General features: G+C 41.5%; 1 protein-coding gene across 3 annotated transcripts in view; it reads right to left on the bottom strand.

Moving 5' to 3' along the window:
• Rnf150 (ring finger protein 150) overlaps positions 1 to 23,758 on the bottom strand; it is a 311,923-nt gene extending 288,165 nt beyond the window's left edge. Inside the window, exon 1 of one of the 3 annotated variants that reach the window (XM_078022090.1) lies at positions 22,560 to 23,758. In XM_078022090.1, the coding sequence (XP_077878216.1) occupies positions 22,560 to 23,043 (484 nt within the window). In that variant the 5' untranslated portion in view covers positions 23,044 to 23,758. The remainder of the gene's footprint in view (positions 1 to 22,559) is intronic. The other 2 variants (XM_078022089.1, XM_005327564.5) reach the window with 2 other exon arrangements.
• Between the last annotated feature and the right edge of the window lie 1,417 nt (positions 23,759 to 25,175).

The raw sequence follows: 25,175 nt of genomic DNA, 5'->3' as shown, positions 1-25,175 counted from the left end.
CTCTCTTACACACCCCTACCTCTTACTTGTAGCCTCCAGACATTGTTTATCCTCACTATGATTTGATGTAGCACCCAAATATTAATATGAGGCTTTGCCCTCATTTTCATCATCTCAATCCTATATGCCTGTTAATTTAAGTTAGATTTAGAAGGTTTGAGTTCTATATATTCTATACAAGCAGCCATTCTAAAGAGCTGTCAGATTTAGCAATGATTCTACCAAATCCATACCCACAGATAAGCAGCAATAACCCTATGGTGAAGGTTTTGTGAATTAAAGGATTTCTCCAGATTGGTCTATGTAACTTACTTTATTATTCACCTTTAGACAAAGCTACCGAGCACTTCCAAATGAAGGGCCAGCATGATAAATGGAGGGGTCTTTTGCCATTATTTAATCCACATACAGTCATATACTCGATATCAACATCTTGGTCAGTGGCGGACCCCATATAAGACAGTGGTTCCATAACATTATCATGGAGCCAAAAGAATCCCTGTTGCTTAGTGAAGTCACAGCCTCGCAATGTAACCCATTCCCGGCTGGCTTGTGGTAATGCTCTTATAAACAAAATACTGTACTGCCGGTCGTACAGAGCCACGGCACATCTGATTATTTACAGCACCTAACTCTCGACAATGATAAATGACTATATCGCTGGTTTATATATTTACTACACTATCCTTTTAATCATCAGAGTACAACATAAATATAATGCATCCCACACACGTATACATACATGCATCACACACATGTATACATACATGCACACATATGTACTGTTAATATAGCCACAGGCAGGTCCTTCAGGAGGTGATTCCAGAAGAGGGTACTGTTATCATAGGAGGTGACACCTCCATATGTGTTAATGCCCCCAAAGACCCTCCAGTGGGACAAGTCAGAGAGGTAGAAGACAATGATGCTGGTGATCCTGACCCTGTGTAGGCCTAGGCTAATGTGTCTGTGTTTTAGTTTTTAACAAAAAAGGTTTTAAAAGTTAAAATAAAAAAAATAAACAGAAAAGGGTCGACAGAGAAAAGATACAAAGAACTAAAATATATTTTGGTGGCTGTACGATGTATTTATATTTTAAGCCACATTTGTTACAAGAGTCAAAAAAGTTTGAAAGCTTAAAAGTAAAAAAAGGCACAGTAAGCAATGGTTACTTTATTATGGAAGAAAGAAATAATTTTATAAATTTTGCACAGCCTCAGTGAACTGTGTATAGGAAGTCCCCAGCAGTGTGCTGTCATACCCCGGGCCCTCACATTCATGTGCCACTCACTCCTGATTCACCCAAAGCAACTTCTAGTTCTGCGCTCCATTCATGGTAAGTGCCTCATGGAAGGGTACCATATTTTTTATCTTTTACATCTTAGTTTTAGTACCTTTTTGATGTTTATATATATATATATATTTAGATACAGAAATACATACTACTGTGTTACAATGCCTCCAGTATTCAGAACAGTAAAGTGCTGTGCAGGCTCAGAGACCAAGAACAACATGCTACATAGCCCAGGTGTAGAGCACACCCTCCCATCCAGATGGGGTAAATACACTCAGTGATGTTCACACCATGGTGGAATCACCCAATGCACATTTCTCAGATTGTATCCCTGTCGTTAAGCAACTCTGGACTAGACATCATTACATGTCACGTCTGAGAGCCTCAGCCTCTTGGCAGCCCTGGGCACCTTTTCCCCAGAATTCTCTCATTCCTTGGTTTCCGTAATTTCAGCTCTCCTCTGAAAAGTTCATTTCTGCTGCCATTCCCAAAATGCCATTTCTTCCCCCCGATCTCCTTCCTCAACTTGCACCTCCTCCTGGATTGGCCCTTTTCATTCTCACAGTTTCAATGTCAAGACCAACATCTGCACGTGCAGCCCCAGAACGGCAAATTCAAATGCCCAACAATAAATCCACATCTACCTTCCAAACTTCCATGTGCTTGTATCCCATGTTTACAAGGTCATCTTCCATCACTCACCCATTTCAAAATGCCAACTATTTCTCCTGTCCATTCTCATATTCGAGTACAGATTCCTAGAAATTATTTCTGAAGTCTGTGGACTATTGTGATCAGACTCCTGATGAGTACTCCCTAATTTCAGTGTCCCCTAGGCACCCTCTTCAGTACAACTGTTGTCCAAAACAGACCTCTGAATGTGCTTGTATGAACACCTGCACTGTTTTCTGTCACCTAGAAGAAAATGCCCAGCCTCCTCACACCTTCCCAGCTCCACCTGTTTTTCAGTCCCACCTCTCCACGTAACCCACTCACTTGTCACTCCGGCCCACTCAGTGTCCTCCAATAATCACACTTTTCCCAGAGTGTGCCCATGTTCTACTTCTCTCACAACTTGGCTTATTTTCAAATGTCACCATGTCTTTAGAGGCTCTCACAAATCTCGAGGCCACTGAAAAGCCCAGGGTTGTTCTCAATAATAATGCCACACACTTACTACACTCTCCTTCCCTGTTAGAAGGCAACTTCCTTTAGGAAAAATGTGGTGTCAGGCTCTCTTTGTAGAGTTAGGATTCCAAGCACCTGTCAAGGAATAGGTGCTCAATGAACAGCCACTATGTAAAGATATGCGAATAATAGATCACCCTTCTGAATCAAAAGTGAGAAAACACAGAGTTTGAGTCCTTGTCAGTTTAGCAAAGCTAAGACACACTCTGTGCGTTTCCACTTCATCTGTAAGATGAGATAACAGTATCTTTTCCAAATGTGAAATGCTGCCACAAGAACCAAAGGATGTCAGTTAGAGGTCAAATACAGACCCAGACCGTTAAGTTAAATGAAACCCCAGGGCATGAGCTTTTGCCATCTATTATTTTACCTAAAATATATTAAAGGTTAAGAGATTATAAGGCCAACGACCAAACTGAGCATAAAAAACACAATAAGAATACTCTCTGATATGCAGATGCTAACACACAATGAGGGAGGGAGGGAAGAAGAGAAGTTCATTGGATTCAACAAAGGGGAATGGTGAGAATGGGCGGGGTAGGAATAGGAAACACAGCAGAATGAATCGGACACAACTATCCTATATTCATATATGAATACTCAACCAGTGGAACTCCACATCAAGACCAGAGTGAATGTGCTGTGCAGTCTCAGAGACAAGAATGGGAAGTCATACTCCATATATCTTTAATATGTCAAAATACACTACAGCCATATCTCTGAAAAGAACAACAACAACAAAAAGAATAGATATTGAATTGATCTTACAATTACCTCTCACAATAACTCCATGAAACAGTCCTATTATATTTATTATTTGAATTTTTCATACCAGGAAACTGAAAAGCAGGAGGAATGGGTGACTTGTTCCATGTATTATGAAGCAGGATCAGGATCTGTGGCTTATAGTCTGGGTCTAGTGTGGCTCTAACCACACAGCCTATCTAAATAATGATCTGACCCACTTAATTCTTGATAAATGATAAATCTCCTTTCCTTTTGTACATAAAGGTGCTCAGGTGACAGTAGTGATACATGCATGTAGATATGAGGTCTGCTCCATCATCTGCTAAGAATTCTTCCCTGCCATAAGGCTCTGGAGAATGGATTTTATCTATGTAGTATATTACCTTCCTTTCCATATGGATCTTACCCTTTTAATGAGCTAATATTTCAACTATCCAAATGGGATACATAATACATGTTTATCTTCTTAAATCATTAGAATGTTTTAGTGAGGCAAAGGTAGAGCGAATGCTATCAGATATTCTGGTTGTCTGACAAATCCCAGTACCTGCATTACAAAAATTTTCCAGTTCAGTATTGTATCCTATTTTGGTGTATTCTATTTCTCTACTCTGTTAGCTACAGAACTTCTTGGATTACATATCAGTGCTTTATCAATATCTTATTATTCTATATTTAATAATAATTTATTTAACACTTTCTATGTGCCAGATTCTATAGTAAGTGCTTTACATATTCTATCTCAAAACAATCTTAAAATGAAGGACAAATTATATTTTATCAATTCTAAGAAGATTTTTAAATAATCATTCTAGCAAGACAGTAGAATGAATCAGAAATTACTTTCCTGTGTTCATTATGAATACATGACCAGTGTAACTCTACATCATGTACAACCACAAGAATGGGAAGTTATACTCCATGTATGTATGATATGTCAAAATACATTCTAATGTCATGTATAACTAAAAAGAACATAAAAAAACATTTTTAACAAATCATTTTAGCATCTCTGAAATCAGGATGCTTCTCACCATCAATAAAAGGCATGTCAAAGTGGTGACATCATTTTTCTACACACATACAACACTGTTACATCTTAAAGCCAGTGGTATTTCAATGAAATTTATTAAGTACCATATTTATTTCCATTGTAAAGCTAAACCAGAGGCCCTGTATATTGAGATGTCCCCAAGATTCCGTGGACTGACATACAAACTAAATAAACATTGGAAAGGACTTTACTGACTTGTCTTCTTTTTAATAGTTAATTGCAGCATGAAGACAGGGTTCCGTCTCATAATTTGCACCCTTAAGCACTGTAACTCCGGCTCTCAAGCTCCACTGAGGCTTGAGTCCCAATTCCCTCAATAAACTAAGTCTGAAGATTGGGCATATTGCTTAAAGTTAGAATAACAATCTAACTCCAGGTTTCTGAGATGATTAAGTGAGATAATCTATGTAAGAGCTCCTGGCATAATGAGAGATACCTCATAGTGATTGAATAACCGTGATAATGATACTTTCATGAAATAAAATTAGGAAGAAATAAGTAACTGATTAGGTTGTTTTGCTCTTTACCCCCAACCCAATTTACTTCCAGATAGTATGGTAACATTACCATGATCTCTTTGTTGCCATGGCACCAATATTTGGTATGGTATAAATTTAAGTTCCAAACTTGGAACCCACTACCTGTTCTACACACACAGCTAAGATTCTACATCACTTGAATTCTAGAAGCATATTCTGAGCATCTGCTCTTTGTAGTGTCCTGTTCTTTGTGAGGTGGAAAGGAATCAAAGAATAAGGAATTATCCTCCCCTGAGTCATTTTTAATTTAATGGGCAAAGAACATTGTTTGTGAACATAAGATTTATGATAAAATATGATCAAAGCTTTAAAACAAACACAGACAAAAAAGCTATCAGAGAATGACTACGGAAGAGTTCATATTTTGATGGGTCATAAGGGAATTCTTCAGAAAGGTGACATTTAAGATGCATCTTGAAGGCACAACTACTTGTGGCAGATACTAGGACAATTCTAGGGACAGAACCAGAAAAGAAAAAATAAATAGGCAGACTTCTTCATCCACCTTTGATGCAGCATCTTATTATCAGAATAGCCTTCCTACTAATAGCAATAGAAGATGAATTTTTTAAAATATCAAACAGTATTTAAGACAATAAGAGCAACTAAAACAATGAGAACATGTGGTGGGCCAAGATCCTGGAAAAAATAGGAGCCATGCTCATCACCTGCTGCTGTTTTTTGGCTCAGACACTTTGCTAATTCAGGTCTTCAGACATAGTAACCAAACAGCAGCAGCAGGAGGCTTGCTACAATTTTACTAAGCTGGGGAATAAAATACTGGAGGTTAACCTACCAGAGGACTCAAGACCAAGGACTAGGATAGAAGAAAACCAAAGAGTAGAAAGAACACTCTGCATGCAATTGGTCTTGACACATTTGATCACTCCCATATTGCTCATGTTCAGGGTGAGATGCCTTGAGCCCAATAAACTGAACAGCTACCCTAGCATGGTGGCCCATGCCTGTAATCCCAATGACTTGGGAAGCTGAAGCAGGAGGATTGCAAGTTCAAGGACAGCCTCAGAAACTTAGCAAGACCCTTAGCAACCTAGTGAGACCCTGTCTCACAAAAAAAACAAAAAGGGCTGAGGATGTGGCTCAGTGGTTAAGCACCCCTAGGGTATTTAATCACTGGTACAAAAAAAAAAAAAGGCTGATAAGCTAAACAGTAATTTCTACAATCAGAAAATACTGGACACCACCAGCCCTCACAAAATCTATTATATACGGGTAAAGGGATCATCAGGCAGAAAATGTCAATGGTGCAGAGGGTAAAAACACTGAGCCGTAGGAGTGGTCTTGAAACTTAACAGTCAACTCCTAGTGAGTTTTCCTCCAACGGTACCTATTCACCTCTCTTGTGTGGTCTTGAGTAAGGCAATAAATTTGGGGGCCTTGTGCTTTTCCTTGACAGAAAAAAAGGATTAGTTTATACGTGTTAATTAATAAAATAAAGTGATTAAACATGATGATGTCTGAAATCTTTTCCCATTAGTAAAATCTATTTTGTGATTAAGTTTAAAATAGTAGAACTAATACATGGGAAATTTTGATGCTACTGACTGAAAAAGAAATCATGAGTCCTTTGACCTTCACATTGCAAGGGGCTTTCTGACCACTGCCACTGGGAAAATCCATAGATAAGGCATGGATGGCTTCAGAGGGGGAAACATTTATGGAATACCAGTGCTTTCTAACAAAAAAATTTTATAAGTACAAGTGCTAGAATTTATATTAAAATAAGCAACGAAAGGGAACACTAAAAATAGACAAATGAATTACTGAGCATGAGGAATCACAAATGCAATTAAACAGAATCTTATTTAAAATCAAGTCTGCAGCAATTTAATGAGCATGTAAAACTATTCTGGGGTTACTTGAACCAGCCATTATCCAAGCTGAATTAAAATTCATAATTTTAACTCTATATGCTGTATACACACTTCTTTGAATGACAGTAATAGTGTCACTGTTTTTATTTTGACCTTAAAAGATGAAATTCAATATTGGTTTGCATGTGTTAATAGTAATCTACAAAGAAAATCACAGTAGAAGAAATGTAAAGAGAAGAATTTATTTATAAAACTAAAATCAACAGTAGTATAAATTTGCACAGACCCTTTTATTTTAACAGCATAAGCAGGCAGAAGCCTGACTCAGTTCTCTAAGAACATCATCATTTTTGACTAATGGAAATAAATAACTCTAGGAAAACTGTAACTATTCTTTAAATCAAAATGTTCAGATAAGGATTATATTATATCAAATGTATTATCTTACCCACAGAGATAAGGGTTTGACTTATGTAATAATTAAATCCATAAGAGTTCATACCTTATAATTCAATAAAAAGTTTCTTGTGCAACATAAAGAACTGCAAATCCAAGTGTGGTGGTGCACACCTGTAATCCCAGCAGCTAGGTAGGCTGAGGCAGGAGGATACCAAGTTCAAAGCCAGCCTCCACAACTTAGCAAGACCCTAAGCAACTTAGTAAGACCCTATCTCAAAATAAAAAATATAAAAGGGCCAGGGATGTTGCTCAGTGGTTAAACACCCCAAGTTTAATCCCCTGTACCAAACAACAACAAACAAACAAACAAACAAAAAGCACATGCAAATATACAATAAATCTAGCACCTGAAAATTATTAAGTTACCTAATTTTTGTGGGAAACAATATTTCCACTTAGCTTATAAACTTTAAGGAGGTTTTTGCCCTTAAATATACTGAAACATATAAATTAATAGTAATTAAACTTTTAAAACCTCTACACACCTAATAATACAGTTGAAATTTACATGGCTCTGGATTCCAATCCCAGTTTTGCTTTTATCCATGCGACTTTGGGCAAGTTTGTGAGATGAGCATTATGGAAATACCTGGTGCAGTGCCCAGCCATGCATTCAAAATAAGCATCACCTCTTGCTAATATGCATTCAGTCCAACAAGATTCGCCCAGTTCCTCTGAATAAGGTGTGAAATTAATACATAAGCCCAGAACCAGAAGCCGTGATTTGTAGAAAAGATGCCTTGGCTTATTAAAAAAAAAAAAATTTTTTTTTTTGAGAGAGCTTTCTTCAGCGGTGAGGTCTCCCAAGGGAAGGCAAGGTAGAGTGTGTGAGAAGCAGAGCTCCATGGCTGTTAGAATGGCCCATCTGTCCCCCAAGGAGAGGCTCCTGCAGAAGCATCTGGCCATCTCACATCAAGCCCTTTGTCAGAGCTACCCAGGTTCCGGTCCCTAGTGCCAGGGCTGCTACATGGCCCTCAGTTCGTCAGTGCCAAAGCAGGGCATGAATTTAAAACTCAGAGGGTTTCTTAGATAACAGTCTTTGGGACATGCAGAGGACTATGTCACACCCACCCGCATTTGATCCCTGCTGCTCTGTAACCTTGGCAACTGAACACAACTTTTAGATGATCCTAGGTTCCCAGTATCATGGGTTCTTCTCATTTTAAGCAACATCAAATTCTACATAGATGGTTCTATCTTCAGAAGGATACATGTCCTCTGCACCAAAATCCCTATGTTTTGGAAAAGATGGATGAAATTTGGGACTGATATTTACCCAGAAGCACAAGTCAATACAATGAATACTCAGTGACACTGAGCCCCCCAATCAGTTTTCTGCCTGACAACACATGTCTGGTGGTCACCAAACCATCCAGGCAAGGTGATAGCTTATTTCTGGGCTATCATTCCTTTTGCAAAGTGATGCCCCATTTCAGTTACCATCAATCAAGGTTCAAAGTGTGAGCTGTGTGTTTTTTTCTGTTTTCTTAAGTTGTTCTAGTGATAAGTGTGATAAATTTTAAACAGGAAAATCAGCCAAATACACTTGCATGAGTCAATGAACTGGGCTTGCTTTAACCTAACAATGACAGTATGCACTGTTCCAATACCTTAACCCACTCACAAATTTCATTTTAATACCAAAATACCACTCATTCTGGAATTCACAAACTGTACTTGTAGTAATTATGTGCCAACTTTCTTAAGACTAAATATAAAAATGTGGAGCCGGCTCACGGTTGTGCTGTGGTTCAAAATGAATCCTAACTAGCTTCACTAAAGAAAACGGCCTTTTTTCTCTTACTTATAATATAACGCATTTTTTCACACTGTGACTAAGTTAATAAACTTAAACACAAAAGGCTTTTTATGAGTAATAAACTACTACTTAATATAGCGTCTCAATAGAAGAAAGTTGATTAGCTGACTCAGAAGGTAGGAAGCCAAATTTAAAAAGTCATTTAGTTCTACTAAAAGGAAGGCTTTCTGATTTAAAAGGACAGAGTTTTAATTGGGAAGAGAGGTCTGCACAGGAATCACCAAGGTCAAGAAGATGAAAAAGAGTAGTGGCTTTTTAATCTGTAAAACCTGGATTGGGATCAGCCTCACTTGGTGCCTTCTCTGAGCAGAGCCATGGGGGACATCTGCCTTTCCTCCGTGGGCCTCCGGTTGCCAGTGGAGCCTCACAGATGTTGATGACTTCCTCTCAGCACTTGGTGTGAAAGCCAGGTGACTCCCACCAGGTGAAGGACATCAATACAGGTTGCAATTAATTAGAACAATTAACTAATATCACCCCAGATGGGGACTCATTCAAGAAACCCGTGCTAGTTATCTGTGTACAGGGGCTGGGTGCACAAAACATCTCCATCCAGGAAGCTGGCAGTCTAGCAGGAGGGACAGGAGGAGAATCAAATCCAGTGAGACAGAAGAGTTTCACATAATAAGTGTATTTATAAAAGGGAAGATCGAAGTAAGGATACCATATATGATATCATCTACAGAAATGAACTATTAAATGACAAGGATATTCCTTAATTGCTTCCAGCCATCTGTGTATGTAGTTTTATTGAGCTAAACACAGAGAAATGCAAATACACAGATTAAAGTCATTCTAGAACTTCAATGACTTTAACAATCCCCCCCCAAAATAAATTGATTTCACTATTGCCACTTTTCTTACTCTGATTTAAGCAGAAAACTTGAGCTTTCTCTCATAGTTCTCTCATTGCCCAAAAGGTCACAACTGACATATCTTGCTGGTCATTTGTCATTTGCTGTTTCCTTCATCTGAAAGAATCCTGACATCCTTCTTCCTGTCCCATTGCCTTTAAATTCTTCTGGAATGAAGCAGTGTTTATATACAATGACAGATTAGCATACACACACACATACAGGCAGTGTTTACCATCCACCCCAGAGCTTCTTCTGGGGGCAACCATGGCCTCTTGAAGCATCAGGTTTACCAGATGCCCAAATGGCAGGAAGCTCAACCACAAGGTACTGCCCAACTACTTTTTTCACATTTCCTTCTGTGTTTGATAACGGCGGACTCTGAAAGACATTTATATTCCATTATCTATTAAAGAGTCCCCTTGAAGACCTCCAGAGCAAAGCTCCTTGGAACAGAGAAGCATTGCTTGCAGGCACTAAGAAGCAGGCTTCCGGGTCTTTTCAAAAATACCACATGAAATAGGACACCCTTGGAAATAAGGACCAGCTTCCTGGCCCAGGCCTCCTACTACCCAAAAGGAAGCCAAAAGATAAAGGGTCTAAGGCACCATCCTTCCCTAGTTGTCTACTGTCAGCAGATGGAAAGGGTAGAACAAGAGATATCAGAAGTTAAATCCAAATTAGAGAGAACACAAGTTCCTTAGCACAGTCCCAGTAAGGACAGCTCTGCTATGCACACACAGGTCATGAAACTAAGTTTTCAATAATGCAAATTAAATTTTGCCTCCCTATGAGGCAAATAAAACACATACAATATAAAGTCATAAGTCGTCATTTTATCCCGTAAGTGAGCAGTGCCCCTGAGAATTATGGACAGCACACAGTTTGTCATTCATTCATATTTTCAGTAGCTACTTACTGGATGCCTATCCTTGCCAGGCCCTAGGAAAACAGATGCTGACAAGATAATTTTACCTTTACCTGCATGGAGTTTATATTTTCATAGGAGAGACAGAGCATAATAAATAATGGATGAAATCTAATTCCAAGGTATGAAAAGAAAAATTAGAGCAAATAGAGAATGAGGAGCAGACTGAAACGGCAAAGTTGGGGACATGAAGAAGTGATCTGGGAAGAACTTGCAAAAACTGAGGTTGGTGACTGGTAAAATCCCTGCTCACCTGAGCAATAAACCCCCAGGATTCTCTAATGCTGCCAAACTATACTTTGCTAGCAGATATACTGTGAGAAAATAACAAGCTAAATTTAAAAGTTCATGAGTTGGTTAAATACGAGGGAAACAGATATGGGGCTGCTAGACATTCTTGTTTGGGAGTCATTCTCAAATATTTCAGCAGCATGAAGAGATCTTTAAATAATTTCCTTTAAAAATCTGGGGAAAAGGTTTTGCAAAGACCCTGAGGTAGGACCATGCTCGGAGTGTTTGAGGACCAACGAGAAGGTAAGAGGAGCTGGGGAGGAACCGGTAAAGAAGTGATAGAGGAAAAGAAGCTGGACAGGTGGCAGGAGCCAAATCAGGCAGGGCCCTGGGTGCAAGGGAAGATCTCTGACTTGGTTCCACATAGGATGAGAAGTCTCTAGAAGATTTGAGCAAAGGAGTGACTGCCTTTGGTGTCTATTTTCAAAACTCCACTGTCTGCTGGCAGGGGAGCAGATGGTAAGGGCAGGAATGGAAGTGACATTAGTGGAGGGTGACAGCAGCAGTTCAGGCCAGAGAATCTGATAGCCCAGACTCATTGATGGTGATATCTGTGGTAGGATATGATCAGATTCGGAATATGTTTCTTTGGACAGTGATCATGGTCCATATTAATTAAACACTCAGAGTTGGCCCTTTACTGCATTAGACAGTGTAACCATTCTAACAGCTCTGATGGAAAACACCAGGCTCAGTTCACAGGTGAGGACTTCCAGGCTTGGGTTAAACACCTGCTTCCTGAGCTTCTGGATCCTCTCTACAAGCAGGACTTGTAGTTCCTGGTGGCTCTTCACTTCCTACAATAGTGGAAACTCATCTTCACGAGCTGAAAGACTGAAAACTTCTACTTCCAGCCCTGTGTAGCTAACATGTCCCTAGGCAAGAGGCCGTACCCTGTCCACATCCGGAATGGTCATGTCCCAGAGCCCATCCTTCACCATTACCCTATTCTGCCTCCCAAACTGGGTAACGACAACCACAATGAGTGAAACAGAAGGTCTTCCTACTTGTTACAAATAACCCAGGGTGACCACTTAAGACTGAAAGACTACAATCAAAAAAAGAAGTTTATCATATAAATAAAATATCCCCTGATTTAAATAGGATGTCAAGTCATCTTGTATTCATTTCTGCACCTTTTGACTATGTTGTGGCTATGCGCGTCCTTTCCCATACCTAGCTGTTTCCACTTGTTTTCTTCTTGCTGGTTCCCTGGATCCAGGTATTAGTGATCTCTCATCCATGGTTAAAGTGATGCCATAGTGCCTGAGATCTTTTAGCATTACAATCCTTAGGAAATGTTTTTTGAAGTATTATTTCTTTTTATTTCCTCCCTGGAGGACTTTGATTCTTTCAAAGGAAAAAAAAAAACAAACTCCAATTCCTTAAATAATTAACAAAGGAGGAAGTGGGTCATTGGGTGCATGCCTTTGGGGTATATAGTTTGTATCCAGTCAGTGGAGTGAGTGTGTGTGTGTGTGTGTTTGTGTGTGTGTGTGTCTCTCTCTCTGCTTCTGATCACCATGTGAGCCACTTCCCTCTGCCACACTCTTTCACCATGAAGTTCTGCCTCAGCTTGAGCCCCAAGGAATGGAGCCAGCTGTCTATGAACTGAGACCTCTGAAACTGTGAACTCTCAAATAAACCTTTCCTCTCCTAAAATTGTTCTCGTCTGGTCTTTTAGTCACAATAGAGAAAAGGCTGCCTAAAACAACAGCTGGAATGAGTTTCCTAACCGCTGCTTCAATCTGCATTCAACATACCCCAGGCACAAGTGTGTAAGGTAAGAACAGGGTTTCACCAGTCAAGGTGCTAATGTTCTACCACTGGGGCCTCTTCACCTCTGAGTCTTCACCTTGTATGTCTTGGCTCAGCTGCCCAACTGGTCTAGTTTGTGGCAAAATGATGCTGGGAAGCTGACACAGGACCAAGCGGCAGCAGGACAGTTGCTACTCACTAGTAACTGACAAGATACTCTTCTCCAAAGGAGCACCAGGTCCGTCTGTGAATGTTCATCCAAAGACTTCACTAACAGGCTATTAAAAAAAAAAAAAAAAGCGAAACAAACAAAAACCCTTCTCTATAGCTACACACAAATAGCCTTTGACTAATCCCATGTTCTGGAACTTGACCTAAGAAGGTAATCATGGGTACCCACCCATGTTTAGCTCCATCAGGATGTTTACTGAAGCACTGTTTGTATAAGAGAAAAGAGGAAACAGCACTGAAATATCATGGAAGCATTAAGGAAATTTCAAAATGGACCATTACATTTTAAAATGCTACAAAACTTGTACACAACACATTCCCAATCTGGTAAAAGTCAATACAATATAATGAAGTATATAGGTAAATAGAATAAGGGAGTAGTTATGCTATTTTTTGTATGTGTGTGTGTGCTAGAGATTGAACCCAGGGCTGCATCAAGCACTCTACTATACTCTTATTCCTGGTTATGCAGAGTTTTTATTATTTTCTACTACCTTTTAAGTGGTCTACATTTTTAAAATTTTCTATTTGACACATGTTTCATTCAAAATAAAAATCAATGTATATGTTTATGTATTTTTAAAAGCTTTGGGACAACAGACACATGCACAGAATGCTATCTGATTACCAATGTTTTAAAACCCAATGTTCTTCAACTGGTTACCGAATGTCTTTTCCTTAGACCAAGGACTAAATCAGGCACCTGCTTTATGCCTCATTCTACAAAATAGATGCATATTTGGAAAGAGGAACTCAAATTAAAAATCTTTCTGACTTCATTTATATGAGCCAAAAACTAAGGAAAAAATACTCGACATCATGGAACTATACTTGTAATGAAATAGAGAGGAACAAATATTAACACAGTTCATCTTTCTGGGTCTCCAGATAATTTAACAATATTTACTGAACTCTTCTAGGAAAGGGGAAGTTAACCATGAACAAAAATGCCTAAAAACCCTGATCTTGTGGAGCTTATGTTCTGGCAGGATGAGATAAGATCACCATGTTCATGGTAAGTAAAACTGAGCAGGGAGAGGGGTACACTGTGCGTGGATGAGGGGAAGGGGATGTTGCTGCTGATTTCAACAGAGTGGCCAAGCCCCCGTGATGGGGTCACATGAGGGAGAGAGTTGAAGGGCAGCCAGCCCTGTGAATGTCCAGGAGGAAGAACATTCCAGGCATCTTCCTGATAAATGAAGGGAAAACATCTTTTCTCTTCCACTAGTCTTTGGGCCATCTGGAGTTACATTTCTGATGTAGATTTAGTCAGCTCACAGCTACAGAATAGCCAGATGAATAGCTTCTGAAGAACGTGAGGTCCAGAAAAAAGAAAACGTTAAGGGGAATGTGCTAGTCAGCTGTTCATCACTGTGACCAAAATACCCAACAAGAACAACATAGAAGAGGGAAAGTTTATTTTGGCTCATGGTTCCAGAGGCTCAGTTGAAGGTGGGCTGAATCCATTACTCTGGGCCCCAGGTGGAGCAGCACTCATGGGAGAAGGGTGGGGTAGAAGAAAGCTGCTCAGCTGTGGCAGCCAGGAAGCAGACCAGAGAGGAAAAGGGGCCCGAGGGATGGCGAACCCACCTCCTCCAGCCAGGCTCCACCTGCATGCACTGAACCACCCAGTGAGTGCCTTCAGACTAAAATGGACTGAGTCCAATCATCCCACCTCTGAATATTCCAGCATTAACACGGGAGCCTTTAAGGGACAACTTGTGTCCAAACCATAACAGGGGAGAAGAGGCGTGGGCACGTGCCCACTGACAATACCTACAAAAACTCCTAGAGTCTTCACCTCGCCACTAGTGCATATGTGGACTGTGAAGACAAAAGGAGTTCATGGTGGAAAGAGATCAGGCTCTACTGGTTAGGATACAAAGCATTTTCTTACAGCCTTCTCACCTACTATTTCTGCCTGGATAAGATGTGAATGAGCCATACACTTAGTACAAAGTTATTTCTAAGATCTTTTTTAAAAAATCTGTTACTATGGGGCTAGGGTTGTGGCTCAGTGGTAGAGCCCTTGCCTAGCATGTATGAGGCATTGGATTTGATTCTCAGCACCACATATAAATAAATGAATAAAATAAAGGTTCATTAACTTCTAAAAAATTTTTTTAATAAAAATCTTTTACTATGAAATATACATTCACACATTGAATATGAAAATATCCAACATATAAGTTTTAATTTTCTGACAAATGATGCTTGCTTCCAGTGGAAAAGTGTCTTTAAATACCACCAGGTGTGATGGAACAGGCAAAGCAAAAAGGCAAAGGTTACTTATAGGAATCCGTTTATAACCACAAATTTGAAACAGTGAGATAGATGTAATTTTCCTGCTTTACTATAGAAAAAGCAAGAGCTAGATATAATCATGATCATTGACATTTAGGCTTTCGAAGACAAAGCACATTTATCCTGCCACAAATTAAACTACCAAGTGATTAATCACTCAAAGTTATGTTATATTATACCTATCATAGCTGTGACTTAGAGCAACACTTCCCAGCACAACACCACCTTGTTTCCCAGGGGGGTGGGGGGGGTATATTACCAACAAAACCCTCAAGAGCAGAGATGATCTGAATTGGATGTGAACTTCATTCTAATTCAAATTTAGCATCTCTCAATTTACATGATCAAATGCACAGATTGCCAGCACCGCTTCAGTCACTCGGCAATACATGAGATCCTATTTAGAGTACACACCAGATAAAGTGTCTCTTCGGGGATAAACTCAGCTTAAGAGCTGTCAAAATACGAAATTCTTTGGAAAACCAAGTTTCACGTTCAGAAAGACAACAGTGATGATCAAGTTCCTTCATTTCAAAAAGCAGACACAGGTTTCTAAACAAATGAACTTTACATCCGAAGCATAATCACTCCTTTCTGAAAACTATAAGAAGGGGCTATATAAAAAGCTCCAGGTTCTTCCTAGAACTTCCCAGATTTCATGGTCATAAAATCACTTCCTTTTTTTTTTTTTTTTTTTTTTGAGAATCCAGGGGATTTTTAAGAAGTAAAACACGAGGAGAGATAAAGATCAAGTTCTTACTATGCTAAAGATTAGGAAAGAGAAGGTACAATTCCTTCCAAATCCCCCCAGATACGTATTTCTATGACCCAAAATATGTAAACAAGCCATTCGGTGTCGTGAAATGCCTAGACCATGTTAATTACACTGCCAAGAGTGTTATTTAACACTGACAATGAATTGTGGCTTTTAATAACAGAGGGTGGAATTCCTGGCTACTGGATAGCTGCCTGTAAGTGGAGAGCGAGGTGAAGAGCATTGTTTAGTGGAAAATAAATAAATACACATATAGATATATAATAAGAGGAGAGAGAGAGATTGGGTTGGGATGATCGAGACTAAGCATTAATGATATAGTTTCTGTATTGCATCAGAGGAGAAAAATGAAGTGAGAACTAAGACTCCTGGTATATAAATAAATATACGTGTGTGTGTGTGTGTGTGTGTGTGTGTGTGTGTGTGTGTGTGCGTGTGCACACGTTCATTTTCAATACTGGGGATTGAACCCAGGGCCTTGAACATACTAGGCAAGTGCTCTACTGTGGAGCTACATCTGCAGCCCCTTTTTACAAATTTATTTATTTATTCATTTGGTCCCAGGGATTGAAAGGATTGAACCCAAGGCACTTAACCAATGAGCCACAAACCCCGGCCCATTTTTTATTTTTTATTTTGAGTTTGGGGGCTCATTAATTTGCTTAGGACCTCACTAAGTTGCTGAGGCTGACTTTGAATTAGTGATCCTCCTGCCTCAGGTTCCTGGGCCGCTGGGAATACAAGTATGTGCCACCAAACCTGGCTACAAATTTATTTTGAGTCTGGATCTTACAAAATTGTCCAAGTTAATCTCACACTTGCAATTCCCCTTTGTCAGCCTCCTGAGTAGCTGGGATTGCAGGTTTGAAATATTTTTCTTAAATACCCAAATGATAGAGAATACTATATTTTCAGGCTTGGGGAGGCCCTTCAGACCCTGTGTGGGAATCCTGGGATCAGCAACTCTACGATGTTCTGGGTCAGTTTCAATCTGAATGCTAAAGAATGCTTAGCCTTCCAAAGAAATCTCTTTCACTTCTAAACACTTTGCAGAAGCAGGCCTGTTTTTATGGCATCTTCTCCTCACTGATCCCAGTTTGACTCCATAAAGCTGGGATCCCAAACCTCTTGCCCCTGGGCAGGATGGGAATTAAACCATTGGTACCCACCAGCACAGGAAAAGAGCCTTTGTCAGTCAATTAGTTCCCTTCCACCCTTGGAGAAATCTAGAACACATGGATCAACTCCATCCTGAACTCATGCTTTCCAAGGACAAGCTTGTCTCTCAATCATTTCTGTAGCCACCTGCTCTCTCTGCTCATCCCCAAGTTGATATTAGAAACTCAGCCTCTCAAAAGTTCTTCCCAGACAGCTAGAGGCTTAACTCCCTCTTAGATATGTACTTGTAATTAGCAGACAGAAAGCTAGCAAGCACACTCTTTTAAAAAATGAAAAAGAGAAAAATCACCGCTTCCAGGACCTGGCAACTCAGAGAGCAAAGCCACACACATTTACCTTGTGGATCACGCATGTCTATGCCGTGACAACACTGCAGTTCAGGCCAAGAGTTAGCACGCATGCAAAGGAGGTTACAAGATGCTCACCAACCTCCAGAGGGAGCTGGAATGCATCTCTCAAGTCACTGAGGCTACAAACCAAAATGAGCCTGACTGTCTGGACCTCTAAAGCATGAAAACGAAAATAAAGAGAATGTTCCCAAGACTTCCAGGGATGCCTAGGGGCATTATGGTCCAGCCTAGGGTACCTGAATGTCAGTGTGTGTCACTGAGTTCAGGGCTCATGAGGGTTAATGTTGGCTGCTGTGTGTCAGCTAAGGTATGAGCCCAGTATGTGTTAACCCATTTAATTCACAGAACCAGCAACTGAGGTAGATGCTATTATCCTTTGTGTCACAAATGAGGAAACTCAAGCTCTGAGAGGTGGAAAAACTTACTCAAAGATATACAAAGAGAGTAGCAGAGCCAAGTAGGTGGACACAGACCCAAGCAGGTGGCTCAGAGGCTGCTCTCCTGGTTAATGGCTCCTGTAAACGGTTTCTAGAAATTTCTGCTATCACTTCCCTCAGAGCACATGGAAAAAAGGTTTGCAGGCAGGCGTCAGACCAGCTCCCAGTCTTCACCAGCACCTCCATGTTCACTTCCAGGGCTCTCACCATGGCGGGAGGGCTGCATTCCAGAGTCCCTTTTTGCTCTAGCCCCCAGGTTACTCTTCTACTACAGATGTGGCCCCTCACGATTCTTGATAGGGGACATATAAGTTGTGGGGCCACTGCTCCCATATCAGGGAGAGGCAGTTTTCTCTATTCATCACTCTCTCTTCGGAAGGACAAAAAGTATATGACTTGAAAATCCAGAAATGAGCAAAGACTGGCTGATAAAAAGAGGAAAGGAAGCAAAATGAGAAGGAGAACATGAATTGAGTATATGTTTCCAGCAACTTGGGAAGCTGAGGAAGGAGGATTGCAAGTTCAAAGCCAGCCTCAGCAATTGAGCAAGAATGTGTCTCTAAATAAAAGGGCTGGGGATGTGGTTCAGTGGTTAAGCACCCCTGGACTCAATCCCTGGTATAAAAAAAAAAAAAGGGGGAGAGAGAGAGAGTATATTTTTAAAGTACCTATTAGTCATCAGGGAAATTCAAATTAAAACCACAATGAAGGTAAAATTTCACATCCACTTAAATGGACAAAATGAAAAAGATGGGTAATATCAAATCCTATGAGGATGTGGAGAAACTGGAACCCTCATGCACTGCTAGTAGGAATGGAAAAAAGGCTCGGTCTCTTCAGAAAAGAGACTGGTGGTTCCTTAAAAGGTTAAACCATAGACTACCATATGACCCAAAAAGTTTACTCAGAATGTACCCCAGAGAAGAGGTATACGAAAATTTATGCATAAATATTCACAGTAGCATTAGTTAAACAAACCACCACCACCACCACCAACAACAACAACAACAAAAAGAAACCACCTAAATATCCATCAATTGATGAACAGGTAAGTGCGGAGCATCTATAGTATAGATACTATTTGTCAGCACAAAGGAATGAAGTCATGACAGGATGCGTGCTACAGCCTTGTTGGACACTGGAAACACTGCTGTAAGAAAGAAGTCAGGCACAGAAGTCCACAGACCTGATTCCATTCACATGAAATGAACAGACGAGGTAAATAGAAAGATGGAAAGCAGGTTAGTGTTTGCCTAGCGCTGGGGGTTGGGGCAGAATGGGGAGTAATAGCCCACAGCTATTAAGGGTTTCTTTATGGAATTAGCATGATATTGTGTAACTCCACCACTATGCTAAAATACATTGAGTTGTATGTTTAAGTAAATGACCTGTTTAGTATGTAAATAACATCTCAATAAAGCTGTTACACTGGGCAAAGTGACTTCTTATAAAGTAAAACTTAGACTAGTCTATCCTAGGAGACTCTGCATTTTTGTGAATGAGAAAGCACAATTGCAGAAGGGGCAGAAACTCAAAATCATTTATTTGGGAAAAGAAAAAAAATCAAAAAGGAAGGGCTTATAAAAGAAAAAAGAAAAAAAAGTCTTTTTAATTGAATTTCAAGATACTGGCTGTGTTACTGTCCTATCACACAGAATGCCTAGATATTCAAAGATGGTCTGCATAACTCCAAATCCTTTTTTTCACCAAAAGCTACTAAGTTAAAAAAAATAAAGGACCTATTTCTTTTTTAGAACTAACTTACTTCTTCCTTCCTTCCACATTTTTTTTTTTTTTTTTGGTGGTGCCAGGGATTGAACCCAGGGCCTTGTACATGCTAATCAAGCACTCTACCAACTGAGCTACATCCCCAGCCCACATATATATACATATATGTGTGTTTTGTGTGTGTGTATGTATGTGTATGTATATATATATATATAAAACTGTATGACCAATGTACTTCTGCAACCTGTCCAATCAGAAAAAATGATAAATTATACCCCATTTGATTCAAATGTATGAATTGTCAAGATCATTGTACTGTTATGTGTAACTAATAAAAAAATAAAATTAAATAAAGGACCTAAAGAAGAGGAGATATAACATCAGATTTTGAATTTTTTTTAACTTTTTGAGGACTGAATTAAAAAGTCTACCCCTATAAGGATCTCTGATACATAGCATTCCAAATTCACAAAATAAGAATATTTGATTGGCATCTAAAATGTATAATTTTCTAATATGAATTTAGAACTCTGACTTCAATGTAACTAGAAAAAGTAACGACTTTTAAGTTCTGGAACCAAGTATAAGGCATTGACCGCCAGATCAGTGCTGGCTGTTTTGAGATTCAGACAGAGGAATGTGAGTGTGAACAACAGGTTCACCATGCTACCCTGTCACATATTTCCTTATACTAAGACTTTAGCAGAAATCAGTGCAACCTCTGGCTAATGTGGCAAAATGTCAAAAGATAAGATGGAGCTTTGTGGCTATTCTCAAAGCATTAACACATTTTTGGAAACAGGAAACTATTAGATAGTAAAGAATCTCCTTTATCTTTTTTTTTTTTTTTTTTTTTTTTTTGGTCTACAACTTTACTATTAGTATACCTTTTACTCCCACCGTGCCTTAATCAAGCCTCACTTGTATGGAAAATCAGCTTAGTGCTTTCTTTAAGAACAGGCCAGCCATTAATTGATCCAGTGTGTTGCCAGTCCTGGAAAACCTTTTTAGAAAGGAACAAATGATGCCTTACTTTGTGCTCAAAGAAGCTGAGTTTAAAATTTCATTCTTATGCACAAGGACATATTTAAAGAATCCTGTAAAGTCAGTTAACAATTCTCTTGGAGTTTAAGAAACCAAGAAAACCTTTCCTTCACACCTTTCTTCCCACCCTCTGAATCTTTTATATTAAACAATATGTTTATTTAAAGATACTTTACATGACTTAAAGTGTTCTTCCAGAGTCCTAACATCTTTGGACATCAAATTTAAGCAGCACTCCTCTGGTTAGGGTCAGAGAATAATCTTTTCTCCTAGAAAACTGTTGAACTCAAGGAAATATACAGAATATTTCTAAAGTGGTGTATCCTAACTTTTCTAAGGTAACTGGCCGCCCTTCTTGTTGTTAACTAACACAGCACTGCGTTTTTTCTGGCCTGTGTTTCCTAAGTCTTTAACATTTCCCCTCCCCACCTACTTGTGTTAAGGTTGACAAATTTCCTTGACTATAACAGCTGGTGTTGATTACCAGAGGCAAATCCATGATATATTTCAGGAATAGGAGACATGAGCTCTTGGAATGGAAACTTGTCCCCAAAGAGAACACCTCCATGAATGTAGCCAAAGTTTGGTGTTCCATTTCAGTGTTTTTTTTTTAAATCTGGCTCCAAAAGAAAATATTTTTGATTAGGCTACTCCAGTCAGAAAACACATCTGCCACTTCTGTCCCTCTTGCCTTCCACTGTATGCCACAGCCTCAGGCCAGGAGCCCCTCTAAGGAAGGAGGTCTGCTTCTCAGGCACACAGATACAAGCAGTACCCTTCACTCAAGGAGGCTCCTCTGCTAAACCTAGTGGTTTATGCTAACAATCCTGAAAAACAGAGCTTTTAAAATTTCTTTCTTTTTTTTTTTCCTACCAGAGAAGCATTGCTCATGTCAGGCACAAGTGTCATCAAGTTGAACTTTGGGGTGTATTTCTAGTTCTGGGACTTAAGATCATCAAGAAAAGCTTACTTTCTTCCCCACTCTGAAATCGCCTGATTCTTGCCAGAAAGAAAACTTTGAACGTATTTAAATTTCCAATCAGGCAATGGGTAATGGAACACTGGAAAAGTAGTTATAACTTCATGGCCACGATGCTCTTCTTGGCTTGCTGAGGATTGTTTTTATTCACCAATGTGCGTGCCTGTCAGTTTCTCAGGATGACAGTCTGGCAGAGCTCAGTACTTTCAATATTATTTATGACGTGTGTAAAACCAGTGGGGGAGGGGGGACGAAGAGCGGAAACCTAACTTGCAGAAGAAGCAAGTTTGCAGTGGCAAGCTGCTAGCAGGTAACTCTACCCACCTCCTGATACACAGACGCATGCATCAGGGGAGCACCTGATGCACACACCCGAGTGCAGAGCCAGTTATCAGATACACCGGCTCCCAACAGGTGCAGAACCGGTCACTAACCAAGACCAATACCCGAACTTTGTCTTCCAAAGCCCGCCTTCCAAAGTCTTCTCACAAAAGTCAGCCCACCTCAACAAAGCCGCGTCCGAGCGACGCTATGCCAAGCTCTTTTTGATATTTGCCCAATATAGTGCATCCTCTACTCTTTGTAATCCCCCGCCCCCAAAGTGACGCGGGGCAAAACTTAATAGGTCCGGGGAACCGAGACGCGTCTTCCCCGCAGCACGGACTTTTCAGAAAGGAGCTGGGCTGCAGGCACTGGATCTTTCTCGGCGCCTCCGTCCTCTGGGTCTCCCCTCCCCCGCACCCGCCCAGCACCGTCCGGGGCAGCTTACCTGCGTGGGGCATGGTGATGGTCTCGTTGGTGTTGGAGCCCGCGTTGAAGATAACCACAGCGGAGGCGTTCTGCAGGAACGCGTTCCGGATCTTATCCCTGTACGTGCAGTTGCCCTTGGGGATGAGGGCTATCCAGTTCTTGCCGTGGGTCGGCGCGGCGAACTTGGTGTTGGGGTCGCAAGCCAGGCGATCGTGGGCCGAGCTGGCCATGACCACCTCCCCGCGGGCGTCCTGCTTGGGCGAGTGCTCCCCGTAGCGCCCGCACTCGGTCTTCTCCGTGTGCAGCTCGGCGCCGCCGCCGCCCGCAGCCCCGGCCCCGGGGTCCGGCGCGGGCTCGGCGTAGGTGATGTTCACGAAGGCGGTATACCATTCCTCCTTCTCGGCCACGGTGAAGTCCAGGCAGAGCAGATGCACGAAACAAAAGGAAAGCAGCCATGTTGAGAGAGCCAGACTGCGGCACGCTTGGATGAGAGACATTGCCATCTTTATCCGCCGGGGCCCCCTCCCCGCCCCCCGCGCCCTCCTCCCGCCCCGTCCCTCCTCCCCAGCCCGGGCCAACCCCGGGCCGGCCGCTTCTCCAGCTGCTGCTGCTACTGCTCACTCCCGGGCCCGTGGGGCCGCGGCTGGGACGCGCAGCCGCCTCGGGGACCAGATTCCGGGCGAGCGGGTGGCGCCGGCCCCTTCGCCTCTTAGCCGAAGCGCGGCGGTTGCATCTTGCTTCTCGGGAGCGCTGGGGGTGAGAAAGGAGGGGGCGCTTCGGCTTGCGGAGGAGTCCAGCTGCCAAGCGTCCTGCTCCTTCGGCCGGCTTCTTCTCTCATGGGGTGGCAGGGGGCCCAGGAGCGTGCGGGGTGGCAGCTCTGCCCGCTCCGGCCCCGGCGGGGGCGGGCGCGGCCGCTCGCAGGCGGAGTGTCCCAGCCGCCGCAGCCGAGCGCCGGGGTGAGCGGGTCCGACCGCAGCCCTGGCGGCCGCCCCCACTGCGCGCCGGTTCGCTGGGGCAGCTGGCGTGCGCTCCTGGCCTGGCTGATGGCTGTGCCGAGACACACACTTGCCGCGGGAGGGGTCGGCTCAGGGAGAATGGGAGCGAGTGAGAAGAGTGGAGTTACGCGGTCCGTGTGTGTGTGTGTATGAGTGTCTGTATATGTTTGTGTGTGTGTATAATGTGTGCGTGCAAGGAGGAGCTTAGTGTGATGTCAAAGCTTCTGGGCTTCACTTGCCACGCTCCCTCAGTCTCTCTCCATGGACAGCAGCGACCCCTGCCGGGTCTCACATTCACCATCAGTTTGCGACATGATCCAGGTGGGGGCAAAAGGGGAAGCGACCCCTTGACCTATAAGTACAGAAACAACTTCCTACGCCTTAAATATAGCAAAATGTGCCTCTTGTAAACAACCTTTTCATTTGCTGGAAGAACTACGGTGAGCTCCCTAAGTACCCGACCCGGAACCAAAGTCTAAATCTTGTTAGTCTCAAGGTCTTTTAACACTGCTCCTGAAATATCTAGAACATTGTCTATTAAACTTTAGTTTTAAAACAGACTAATGGGCCTTGTGAAGTTTCTGGTCTAGTAGGTCTGGGTTGGGCCCCAGAACACACATTTCTAAGGAGTTCCCAGATGATCTAATGCTGCTGGTCTAGGGACCACTATGTTAGGGTGGGTATAGGAATAGGCAGGCTTCTTTTCTCCCATCTGGAAACAAACACGTGACATTTTTCCCCCCTTATAAAATGGACATTGTCTAACTCTGGAGGAAAAGAGACTGGATGAGCCATTTCTCTCTATATTTATTTTGGTTGTCATGACTGGCATCAGAGCACTCACAACATCAATAAGCAAGGGAGATTTGTTTGGGTTACTGTTTAGCAAGTGCTCTCCAGTTGAGCATGTAGATTACAATTACTCAGCAGAGAATACGGTTTCCCTAGAGTAATGTTAAAACTGTGGCACAGCATAATTACTTACCAATTAAGTGCTTGGTTGTTATCCTTTCTCACCTATGGTTTCCTTGGTTTGAGAAATCGAAAATATGAAGTGTTGAAAAAAATATTTGTGTAGTGGTTCTCAATCACTCACAGGTATTTCCCCCCTATCACTCACAGAACCAGGATCCAATTCATATCAAAAAGCAAAAAGTCCACCATTTCCCCAGGACCTGAATACACGTACAGCTCTCTGTTAATGAATGTCCACCAGCAAAACTTCTCTTTTTTTGGGCAGCAGTACAAACAGCTGGTGGCTGTTAGGGGAGAGCAGAGAGCCCCAGTTATACCCAAATTAGAAGCAGGCACAAGAACTACTGAGAAGAATCTGTCTCTATGGTATTTGATGTGCTGGATTTGTATGTGTTCCTAGCTTATTCCTTTTAGAAAATAGGCTTCTAGGCAATTGGGACAGTGCTTTTTATAGTGCCTAATGCCCAAGGAGGCAAAGTGGAGATGCCTGGCTGCTGGTTTCTGAACCACCAGAGATCTGAGGGAGGAGTACATTGGCTCCAAACCCCCAGGTAGATTCTGCAAAAATGCAAACCACGGTGATTCCCCAGACCTATCTTTTAGCAGTTTTCCTCTAGCCACAAAACTTGGAGAATCTGTGTCATGAAGAATGTATGACTCTCTTT

The sequence above is a fragment of the Ictidomys tridecemlineatus genome, chromosome 9 (genome assembly GCF_052094955.1).
Source record: "Ictidomys tridecemlineatus isolate mIctTri1 chromosome 9, mIctTri1.hap1, whole genome shotgun sequence".
Taxonomy (NCBI): domain Eukaryota; kingdom Metazoa; phylum Chordata; class Mammalia; order Rodentia; family Sciuridae; genus Ictidomys; species Ictidomys tridecemlineatus.
Note: the sequence above shows the minus strand (reverse complement) of the source record. Positions and strands in the feature narration are given on the sequence as shown.